General features: G+C 39.8%; 1 protein-coding gene across 1 annotated transcript in view; it reads left to right on the top strand.

The window, feature by feature from the left end:
• The first annotated feature begins 629 nt into the window (after positions 1-629).
• adamts3 (ADAM metallopeptidase with thrombospondin type 1 motif, 3) overlaps positions 630-12,485 on the top strand; it is a 137,417-nt gene continuing 125,561 nt past the window's right edge. Inside the window, exons 1-3 of the mRNA XM_062417928.1 lie at positions 630-689; positions 1,114-1,138; positions 9,963-10,402. Of these exons, the coding sequence (XP_062273912.1) occupies positions 630-689; positions 1,114-1,138; positions 9,963-10,402 (525 nt within the window). The remainder of the gene's footprint in view (positions 690-1,113; positions 1,139-9,962; positions 10,403-12,485) is intronic.

Here is a 12,485-nt window from a genome sequence, read left to right on the forward strand (position 1 = left end):
TAATCTGTAACCATGTCCAAAGTAAACTTCACAACCCTGCTTGTATATTGATCATCAATGCTGAGCTGCTGACTGTGTATCTCATCCTGTGCTGGGATGGGGAGGGGGCTTCTTCTTCCTCCTCCTCCCTCTCCTCCTCCCTCCTCCTCCTCCTCCTCCTCTGTCCCACCATGTGTTCAGGCTCGCGGAAAGGGCAGCGTGACGTCAGGCAGGGCTGGTCTTGTCGTTTATTAGCCAGGGGAGCCAAGTGCCAGGTTGCAAGAGCTTCACACTGCAGCTCTGTCCGGCCAGCGGCAGAGGGGATGTTTCTACTAACTCAAACTTTCTAGAAACTCAGTCAACAGAAACACTGACTGACAAAGTGTCGCAACTCGCCTCACTCCTACTTTAATGAAACTTTAACTACTTTATGTCTTTTTTTTGTCTTCTTTTTTTTTTAAATAACAGAGGCACAGTCTGCACACCCACTTTGATAACTTTTGAATGAGCCGGGTCACGCTTGCGCTTTGAGCTTTTTTTTTTTCCTTTTTTTTTTGTGTTTTACTCTTTCCCCCCTCGATTTTTGTCTTTATTTTAATTTCACGTTGGGATAAAGTTTTGAAACAAGAGAACTAAAAATAAGACTCGTGATGGCTGTCCTGTCACTAGCGTTGCTTCTTGTAGGATTTATAGTGACTTCAGCTGACAAGGTAAGTGTGTGTATATCGATTCCCTGTGTTGCGTCTTTTTTTTTTACACTCAAGTGTGCCGATTCTCTTCTCTCAGAAACTGAAATAAATCCAGCTGTAAAACGGAAAAGTGGGCCGACACAGCAACAGGTTTTTTTTTTTTACTGTCTGAAAACTTTCACATTTGGCTCTGTAAATGCGCACACTGTTTCCACTGTGAAATATGTTGACACTGCACACGCATGAGTTTAGCCTGTTACATAAGACATGTGTGAAATAGAGGTATTTTTGTTAAACATTTTTACAAGCAGCTCAGCCTACAGTAAACTGCTGCAGGGCGGTAGTGTTGTTGCTGCTGGACATCTCAGCTTCACATTATTATTTCCTTCTGGCTTGTACCGCATTTAACGAGCCTCCCCCCCCCTCTACTCTTCTGTTTTTGCAGGCTGGTGAAAAAGACAAAAAGGAGGGTAAGTGTTATTTAATTTTTGTTTCATCTTGTTAATAATTAGATGTAAGTTGTGAGAGGTGGGTGTTTTTTTTTCTTCCTTCCTCCCCTCTCTGCTCACTGGAGAGATTCAAGGAGGACAACTTTGGTGCTCTGAGATCAAAGTGGGAGGGGAGTTTGTGTGTGTGAGTGAGGAGCTCTGTAATACACCCCTCCTACCCTCCTCTTGCCACCCCACCATTCCCCTCTACACACACACACCACACACACACACTTATATTACATGAGTGAACTGCTTCAAGGGCTTTGTTATACAGGAAAGAAAATTCCACTTCTAAATCCTGCACATCTGTTACCCATTCTGAGGTTAAGAAACAAGTGAGCTGCAACATTGTCCACGTAGGATCCTTTTACACCCGCCGTTATCTTCTGAACACCTCCAGCGCCCTCACACATCAAGCTTGACAACTGCCAGTTGGGCGCTGTTGCCCCGTGGTTGAGCGTTTGTGGTTGAGTGCCGCCTGTAGTTCACCATCGTTGGCTCTACTTGACTCTTATCAGCCTTGTAAAGCAGTTATTTCACCCACTTAGTGTGGTTTCTGTCAGTTATTCACTTCCGTCTTCGCTTCTTCCGAAAAGAGAAAGACATCTGGCCTCAGGCGAGAACCGCAACTACTGTATTTGTTCTTCAGTAGTGGGTAAAAGTGGTTGACGCATTCACCAATTTCCTCATATTTAGTTTAATGAGTTGGCCAGAGTTGTTGTTTGAGTCACGTCCAGATAGTCGGCTTGTCTCAACAGTGGGAAAACATGTTTTTTGAGTCAAGAATTGTAATGCTTTCATCCAAATTAGGTTATGATCACGATGTTATAAAGTGTTTAACCTCAACAGTTTGTGCCAAAAGTGGTTATTAATAGATCCACGTAAAAACTGTCTGACTCTGAAAGCCTTAATGAGAACATCCTCTGTTACACCCAACAGTGTAACATCATCCATGTAAAATATTCTCTCCTCCTTTTTTACCTTTGCCTGAGGATAGATCTTTGGCAGCTGTATTAATATTTTCTAGTTGTTTCTGGGTCTGATGTTAGGTATTAGGTCAGTATTTGGTTTGCTGGTGTGTTCGCAGTGTGCGAGTTATCGTTTTCCCCTATTTTTGTGAATGAAATTAGTCCGTGGGATCGCTGATTGTGTCAAATCTCATGAACTTGCACTTCCTCGTTAACAGGTGGTAGTCATCTAGTTGGAAAGGAGCAATTTCCAATGAGCAGTTAAGAAATGTTTGCTAAATCCGACTTGAAACACTTGTATCAGCAAACGTGAAAAAAGTAGTAGAGGTTTAAGATGTTGGAAGTGGTCGTCAGATTCTAAACAGGCGTTTCCGTTTGTAACTTTCCAAAAAAAACCGACAATCCAACAATCACGACCCCTTCATGCAGAAGGTGGCCTGGTGTTTGAAGGTTTGAACTTCTCTCAAAACCTCTCTTTTGTCATTCTTTGCACAACAATTTTTGGCTTTTTTTGCGTGCAACAGTATGAATGCCTTTGATGAGAGACTGACATGTGTGCCGTTATCCCTGTTTGTACAATTCATTGCACCTTGTCTCTCTCTGTGATGGCGTGGTTTTCACCCTGCCTTCAAATACGGCCATTCAGAACAGCGAACATGCCCGGACAACACTTTCTAGGAACTAATTTGTTTCAAGCACACTAACACCATAAGCCTATGACAAGCCTGCTTAATTATATTGACAGCGGTGTTGAAATGGTTGGCTAATTTATGTTGTCTTTCTGTCTGTTTTTTAAGGCTGAAATCACAGACTTGTAGTCTCCTCTTGCACAAGGTCAGCGTCTACATACACGCTGGATCTGGCTGTAGTCTCTGTGCTGTGTTCAAGTTCAGAGGTTCATAAGCCTCATAAGTCTTTGTTGGCACTAGTTGGATGTGTTTGATGGCCAAGCACACACAGTGATAGGTGGTAAATTGAAGGAAAAGCCAACATCCGTTTGTCATTAAGGTGTTGGGCCACCAAGAGAAAAGCTTCAGTGCTTCTTGTCGTGATTCAAGAAGATTGTCAAGAAACCATTCTCTCAAAATCACTCATTTGATGGTTTGATGATACTGGTGGAGAGTGCTGTCTAACACGTCGCTCCAAAAGCTCCCATACATGTCTGAGAAGATAGATTCCAACTGTGAAGAACATTTTCATACCCATCGCCTCTGCGTTTGTTACGTTTGTCGACTCGTTTATCTAGGTTTTTCTTTCAGTTTACCAGGTTTTCATCATGAGTTTGCTCCTGCTTGCTAAGTGTTCTCTTTACTGCAGATTCAGTTTTTAACTTGTGCTAATGTACTTTCAAGTGATGGAGTCAAAAATCCATAATATATTCTCACAGTCATTTTGAATAACAACTTACACGAGGCTTCAGCAGTCTGAGTTAGTCATATCAAGTGGATATCTGTCACATTTACAGTCTTTTTAGCATCAAATTCCCTCTTTGTGTTTCCCTGTTGAGCTGTGGTGGAAGTATAGTAACAAAAAGAGGGACATTGGCATTAAAAAGACTGTAACGATGAAAGATATCCACTTGATTTGACTCATTTGTAAGACTTCAGCTTCATTTCAGTTTCATTTTAGCTTCAGATAAACTTTTAAATATGTTTCTGTGCACAAGAAGGCCTGTGGATTTTGGACTCCATCACTTGCATTGTAAGTGTATCATGAAGGGATCTTCTAATGGTCCGTATGAACAGGAGGAATGATTATGGCAAGAAAAAACCTATTTCAGTATTCATTTGGGAACCTGACTGTTTTTTTAAAACAACCATGAAAAAGCCTTTCTTTCAAACCTCTACAATAAATGTCAGGATGTGGTGTCAGACCCTAACAATCAAAGGGTGTCTTTAGGGAGCTGCAGTTTTATACTGCTGTTCACCAATCATGCAGATGGAGAAATCTATCATAGCAGAGCCAGAGAGACCAATTACACCAATCTCAGCTGCAGAAAATAGACAGCAGTGCTGTACTTCTAGTAAGCGATATCACTTTCTCCTGTTGCTATCACATTTCTTTGTCTAGTAACAAGCTCTGCAAAAGTGGTCTACAAACAGTGATTTGCTCTGTGTTGTCTGGCAAGGCTCAGTGGGTATTTTCTAAGAACAGCAGTGCTGTAGATCAGATATAAAATGAGTTCTAGGTAATTGTCTGTCAGCCTTTAATCAGTCAATACAAACAGTTTAATGACTCGCTTCACTTTCTTCTAAGCTTTCAGTCCAAAGTTGAAGACATCAAAAAATCCTGATCCAAATCTGCATCAAAATCTTTATAGGGTTAGATGGTTGCACAAATTGGCTAATGATGGCCATGATTCATGAGGAAAAAACGTCATTACATCCATATTAGGACTTTGTACAACAATTGAGCAAGATTTTATGTGCGTCAGAGTAATAACCACTGAATTATGGTCTTTTATATTAATGTTGTTGCTCTATTTGTTGATGAGGTGCCTTCGAGTATACCAAGAGTTGCTTGGCCTGACGTGTGTGAAAAAGAGTTTATGTTAGGCTACAGCTACAAGAATTTGATAATAGGGAAATGGCATGATGTATTCATCATATATCTGGGCTCATTCATTTCATAAAGTTGGATTCAATTATTTAGAGGAGTGGTATATTGATATTGATAGATTTGACCTCACAGTTCAGGGAATACAAGCGAAGCAGAGCTCCATAAATGGCCACATGCTCGTACTATCCACACTAAAAACGAATCACTCATTCTTTTATCTGTGGCTGAGCTTTCCACCAAATTTCATTGATATCTCTCTTTTTGAGATATCCTCTTGGCTAACAAACACAGACATAAAGAAATATAATGCTAGCAACCTCGCTGGAGATGAATATAATCACCCAACTTCTGTTATCTGTATCTAATACCAGTGTATCTCTTCGGAGGGTGGTAAAGTCATTGTGGATGCTGAGTGCCCCATTAAAGAAGATATGTGAGATACCCAGGCATCTTATACTGGTAGATGATCTAATCTTTTTTTATTTTATTCAAAACAATTACTGAACATGTTAGTCACTGCTGTTTAATCCCCAAGGATCAAAACATGCACATAAATCAGACAGTCATTTCATTGGAGTTTCTATTGTTATTCTCATATTCCCAAAACTGTTTATAGTTATAATAATCTGCATATATTTCCCTCAGTGCTCCTTTAATGGTTCCTATTAGGTTCATAATGGTATTAGATTATATTTCATCAATTCTTTATAAAGAAGAAGAAGAAGAAGAAGAAGAAGAAGAAGAAGAAGAAGAAGAAGCTGCAGTTGGGGATTTGTGTAGAGTGACTCCTGTAACAATCGATGGCAATGGAGAAAGTAAAAAATCTTCCATGTAAACTTTTCTCGCCTTGCCTTTTCACTCTGAAAATGAGAATTCCTGTAAGTGCATTTTGAAATAACTCCTTTTTAAAATGGTCTCTGGTGACACAATGGATGAATGCAGGAAGACCTTGATATTAATGACCTTTTCAGAATAACCTAACATGTACTTTCAGTGCTGTCTGGTCTCGCTATTCACTGAGTTCATTTTTCACTCATACGTTAAAAAGTTAAACTTCTTAAACTATCTCTGTCTCTCAGTTTTATGGATATAGCCAATAAGACCAATATTACAACATAAAAAGTAACCTTTTATTCTTTTATCTTACATTTTTCCATAAGAGCAAATCCCCCACATGGCACTCCAACCCAAGCCTTTAAAATCTATTCAAAGTAAATGTTACTTTGAATGTCAAGCTTTCTGAAACTCAGGTGTCACTGATTTATTGATTAATTGAAAATCTTTATTGACTATACCAAAACTATATGGCATGTATAAATAAAGTTTCAAGCAGGAGGCATCATATCTTTGTACAGTATTTGTCAAAAGGATAAAAAACACAATAAAGCCTAAGAGCTTATTTCCATTGTGGTCCTTTGGGTGTAGGTGTGTGTTTGACTGTTAGTGTTTGACATACTTTCAATAGTTAAGTCAACAGCGCTGCAAATGAATGTACGGCTGAAACTTTTCTCTAAATTAGCTTTAACCCCATTTCATTTGCTCTGGCTGGCTTAAGTCTTTGTGGATTAGTAGGTTGTAAAACAATTTCAAGGGTCCGAAAACATGTTCTTTCGAGCGTTTTCTTACAAAAACAAAGTATTCTCTGTCCAGGTTAGAAAAGTGTTGTTTCACCTGAGAGACTTGAGGATTTGTGTTGTCTGTGTGCTTCTCGTTGATTTTAAATGGGTGTGAATCGATTGGGGAATAAAGGTGAAGTCACGCTTGTCCGTAAACCGTTCAGGATTCAGCAGTTTTCGAATGTGATGCCAGTTTTGAGGTTTCTTTGCTTGTGGATGCTGTCGCTGTCAGTCAAGTCTAATCATATCACACCCACACAGTCCTGATGAAGCTGAATAGTTAAAGGGTATAACGATTTTCTATAGTTTAGTCACTGTCAACAAGTCTCATATGCAGAACCAAACCAACAATCTTACTTAAAAGTGTTTTTTGTGAATGAAAAGTCTCATATATCTTATTCCTCTGTGCTGCAGACCTGTGTCGTTGTCCAAAAACTATTAAAAACATGTCAATGAACCACAGACTAAGAGTTTTTGGCATGTTAGTTTGTTTAGAAATGACTCCACAGACCAATAAGATCTCATATAAGGCAGTAATGCAGTTCCATCTTAATTTGCTACGTATCACAACTTCTTGACTCAGTGTGAAAGTTCTTAGAGGTTATGAGCACAAGTAGGTAGTGACGCTCTGTAAGGCTGTATTCATTTGAATGGAGGTAGTGAGTTTTACCTGCAGGTGTTTTTGGCTGCTGTGGCACTACACCGGCCTGTGGCAGGAAAGTTGGGCCAGAGTCAACTTTTGGAGAACTGCAACCTAACATCACTGCAGTGTGTGTCATTTATTCAAAAAAAACAACATAGGACTACAGCAGAGAGAAAAAACAATATATCAGACTTTGGACACACACATGATACTTGTAAGTAGATCAGTTCATTGTTGGTTTTTGAGATTTGTTGACAAAGATAAAAAGCATGATGAATTGCCAGTTATATACTATAAGATTTGAGTCATAGTTTTAAGTGGATTTAAGATCAGATCTAAATGCACCTTTGTTGTAGGTCTGCCAGTTTAAGGAATCTTCTCTGTCCGCTCTTCTGAGTTGGAGAAATGGCTCGTAAGATTAGACCGGGGCCTCCTGGGGATTAAGCAGTGAAGCCCCACTCCTCCAAATACACACGAAAGAACTGAGCTAATTCTTGACTTCTTCCTGACCCGTGGCTCTAAAACAATTTCATCCTTTCAAAGTTTTGTCATACCAGCTTTCCTTGAGAGAGTAAAGTTGGGATAAAGGGTAATAACTTTGTTAATGTTAGATTACATCAGCCCTACACATGTTGAGCCTTTTTTAAGTATGAATGTCACACAACTAGCTCTGTGTCATTCGTGTTTGCGGAAAGAGTCAAGTTGGTGATGTAACTGTAAGGTATTTGCCCCATAAAAAAAGGCCTTTGATGTTTTGCATGTTCAAAACCAGACACGTGCCTGCAGTTTGCTTTGATTATACAAGTTAAGTTTAACATGCACTATTTCCTTATTTGTGTTTAACCTTATAAAATCACTATTAAGCTGCTTCTAACCAGATCATACACAGTTCAATTTTCTCCCTTTATCTGTATCATCATCAAATTGGTTGCATGATATTTGCATGTCTTTTCTTCGAAGGCTGATCTCATGTATGTTTTTCTTTTCTTTTTTTATTACATCACGTGTTCAGAGCATGCACGCTATGATTTGTAAAGCATGTCATTTCCTCAGACGTGTGTAATTTTAGTTTCGCCATTGACACCTGTTTGAATGTCTTATAGTCAAATCCTACAAGATAATTTCAAGGTTTCGATATTCATGATATTCATGTTACATTTTTTTATTCCAACCAAAACCGACTGAAGTGTCTGCCTCTGCACACATTTGGAAAAGCAAACCGAGCCATGGATGGAAATTTTGTTAGACTGAGGGTGTTTCAAGGCCCGCAAATTTCCTCGAACAATTGAGTTGACCACAAATGAGCCAATGAACAAGGAGCTGAGGGTAAATGAAGCACCAGGCCAAGATATTGATTTCCAGCCTTCATAGGGATAATTATACTTTTTGCACTGGATATAGGAAAACAGGAAAAAAGAAAGCATAGGAAGAAACATAGTGGGTGAGACCGCACCATTTGTCCCCATTACACTTGTATGTATTCCTTTAGCATGCATTGCATTTGTTTAATATCTGTATTTTGTAGCATTGCTTTCACAAACTATCCCAGGGTTTGTGTGTGTTTAGCATTGATGTGTTGCATTCATTTACATCTGTATTTTTGGTTGAATTAAGACAGGCTAGCATTATATAAGTTCATCTATTGTTTATTGATTTAAGTCCTGAGTGTCTTAAGTTATATATTAGCTTAATTCATTCTTACCTTACCTACCATGTTTTCCAAAAGACAAAGAAGGACTTCCTGCTTTTAATTTCTCACTGGCATCATCAGTGATGTCATTGGTCAGACTGAGTATGGGTGGAGTTATTTTTTTGGTTAAATGTTTGGTTTAGTATTCATGTGATTGTAACTTAGTTTAACTTACGCTGAGGACTCTGTGGTAGATGATGTGTGTCTCTAAACAATGTTAACTGATAAAAGCAGCATTGTTGTTCACCTGTTGTAGGTGGGATACGGGTTAGGGTTACCCCCCTGCAAAAAAGATGGTTCTGCTTGGATAGATTTTAGGCCTATTTAAGGGGATAGATGTTGGTTTAGGGGAAAGCAGAAATGGGAGGATGTCTGTGTAGCTGTGTGCATGTGAGCATGCCTAAGTTCGAGTTATCTAGAGTTAAGCCAGTTAAGATAAGATTGATTTGCTTGTGATTATTCAATTTCTTTAAGAAACCTTTTCTAATCATTCAAGAAGTGTCTGAGTTTGCCTCCAATCACCTCTCTTGCCACTCTTCCTCACAAACAGGATATTTTTCTTGACTCTCTAACTCAGCTTACAGTTTTATTGTCAGATGTACTAGAACCAGAATGGCCGAGAACAGACATTACCATCAGTCTTAATAAAATCCAGGGTGTGTCCATCTGTATTGGATCACGCTATGTTCAGCCTCCTTCAGAAACACAGCCTCCTTACTTCAGTTAGAATGCCTGTTAGTGTGGAACATGTGGCACTGAAGATGATTTACCTTCTCAAGCATCAAGACAAGAAATTATTGGTGCTGTAACAACTTCCAAAAGTCATTATGACTTTTTGGAACAGTGGTGCAGCGTCTCTGCATCTGATAAATATTACTTGTTGTTCTTGTTGTTACAATGAACCAACTCTGCTTTATCAGTCTCAGCACTTAGGTCTAGTGCTAAATAGATGATCAGTTTATCAAAGGTAAAAGTCTCTATTTTTTTCTCCACTTTTTTATGTTTTGTGTTGGTTTGAATTGAATATCTCTGGGTGATCTTGGGTCAAACAAAACAACCAATATGAAGATATCACCTTGGGAACTTTTGATATCTGGTTTTCTTTGCTTCTGAATAGTTTTTGGCAACAACAAAAAGATGGTTTATGTGCTGCTGGGCTTTGCTGCACTGAGTTATACAGTTCAGAGCGTCTTATTTTCTGCACATTACATGAATATTTACATTTATATTGCATTCGTGTTTCTATCAAATAGAGGTGTCTTGTTGATTTTGTATTTGCTGCTATCTTTAACTGAAACACATCTCTTCTTCTGTCATTGTTTCACAGATGAACTAAAGAGCAGGTTGACGGAATATGGCCTGGTAACTCCCTTCAGCACCGACTCCCACGGACATTACCTGTCACACTTGCTGTCCGCCACTCACAAACAGCGTGTAAAGAGGGAGGTGTTTTCTTCCAGTGAATCCGAGCAGAAGCTTTTCTTCAACATCACCGCCTTCGGTAAAGAGTTCCATCTACGCTTGCACCCGAACAACAGGCTGGTGGCGCCGGGCGCGATGGTGGAGTGGCACGACGAGGTCGAAGGCTTTGGGAATGTCAGCGAAAGCATTAGCGACGCCGGCGGTGCGGGCGCCAACCAGACTGAACCAACCGGCATGACGGAGAGGATACTTCGCCGTGAGCTGCTAAAGACAGACTGCACCTTTATCGGTGACATCACAGACGTCCCTGGGGCCTCGGTTGCCATTAACAACTGTGACGGATTGGTAAGTCCTTCTCAGCCGTAAAGCTCCTAACTCTCCCACCCCTTCAAACCCTATCTTTTCATTACAAAAGTGCCATGACCTTATCAACTGACACTAAGGGATTTTAGATGTCCATGACTCCTTGAGTTTAGCCTTTCTTTACGTCAGCACTCAGCATTTTTACAGCACATTGTTCTCGGAGATATTCTTCAGGCTGACGGATGGTATAGCTTTTTGTACAGAAGTTTGTCACGGGTGAGTGGCCATCCATTGCACCCACAAACCAAATGGATACTCCCCCAACCTCTTCCCAACATAAAACACGAGTCCCTTTTGTGCGCCACAAAAGTCTGCAATCCTATTCTCCCCATCTACCCCCCCCCACTCCTCATAAAACACTTGAACAGTAATTGGGGAATGACCAGGGCCAAAATCTTCTTGTGAAGGCCAACGAAACATCTCTGCATTATAGGAAAGACTCAGTAAGTCAAATCTAAAGAACTTGAAATGAAGTTATCCGATGAGGTGCTGCGACACAAAGGATTTACTGTAACTCATGATTCTTGATAAGAAGTTCAGAATCAGTATGTTTAAAAGGAAGAGCTGACAATATCTAATCTTTTTTCATTATTAAAAGCAAACTGAAGCTATTGAATTTATCCAGATAACAAGTACTGTCTGTGTAGCTGCAGTCAGATTAGCACAGTTTGTTCCTGATGAGGAAACAGGTTTGCCATGCCTGCAGTGAAATTCTGTTGAGTTTGTTTTCCCCCCTGCAGAGATTCAGGGATGAAGACAGGAATTGGTAATTAAAGCCTAAGAGTCACCTCGTGTCTCCATAAGTTTGGCTAATTGTTCGTACAACTAATAGACTTTCTTGGGGTGTGTGTGTTGTGAAGTCTTCATCAGAGCTTTGAAGATGGTAATTTATTCTAGACACTGATGCGTAGAACCAGCATGACACCAGCGATCAAAAGTGCATTGTCAGGGTTGTTTAATTGATTTTGTTGATAGGAATGAAATGGGACATCAGCCAATGCAACAGTGATGCTCTTTTATGTATTTTTGATTGCAGTTGGGCTCCAGGGATGGTAAAGTCAGATGGTTGATCCACCACTTTGACTCAGAAAGTATCCAAGCAACTAAAGGATGAATCACTGTGAAATTTGTTGCACATACTCCCAAGAAGTTGAACCTTAATAACTTTAGTGATCCTCTAAATTTTCCTCAGGCACCGTCAGCAGGTCAAATGAATCACTTATCTGCTGCTAAACGGATTGGCACCAACGTTTTTTTTTTCCTTTCGTGCTCTCAGATGTCGAATCCCTCTGACTTTATTGATCCCTTGTGTTTTCTCCAGCACCATGAATAAGTTAACAGTGTTGGGTTTTGGGAAGAACAGTCTCAAACTGTTCGCAACTATTTGATGGATTGTTAGGAGGTTTAGTACCCAGCTCATGTACCATGCATCAATCGATTGCAGAGACTTTGATAATCTCTCATGTAAAAATTCCGTTTGTCCAATATTTTGCCCAACGTTACAACTTTATGATAACATACCTGCAAAACTAATGATATTCTGATTTAGTTTTTCTTCAGGGGAATTGCTGATTTGAATATAAAGATAAAGCAACACTAGTCTTGTCCTTTCAGTGACATGCCTTGAGTGGTATTCATCTATATCTGTTGTATGATGTAATTCAACCAGTTAAGAGTTTAAGATTGCTGTTTTCTAAATGTATATATGCTCAAAACAGCAAAATCAAGTGCAGCCGCATATCAAGAGGTAGCAGCCGTCCCTTAAGGACCACTTAAAAGTGTGACAAATAGACATGATGATGTTGAGCCAGAGAGGCCTGGAGACTTAAACATGAATATAAACCTGACTCTCTACATTTTCTAAGATGCGCGTGTGTGTGAGTGTCCTCAGGATTTGACTCTCGGAGGATGGCCAAAGGGTGCTCTGCAGGGGTTCACTTTAGTCTTCTCATATTGCAACACTTACTGTATAACAAGGTAGCATATGTAGAGAGAGAGAGAGAGAGAGAGAGAGAGAGAGAGAGAGAGAGAGAGAGAGAGAGAGAGAGAGAGAGAGAGAGAGAGA

The sequence above is a fragment of the Scomber scombrus genome, chromosome 4, assembly GCF_963691925.1.
Source record: "Scomber scombrus chromosome 4, fScoSco1.1, whole genome shotgun sequence".
Classification (NCBI taxonomy): Eukaryota; Metazoa; Chordata; class Actinopteri; order Scombriformes; family Scombridae; genus Scomber; species Scomber scombrus.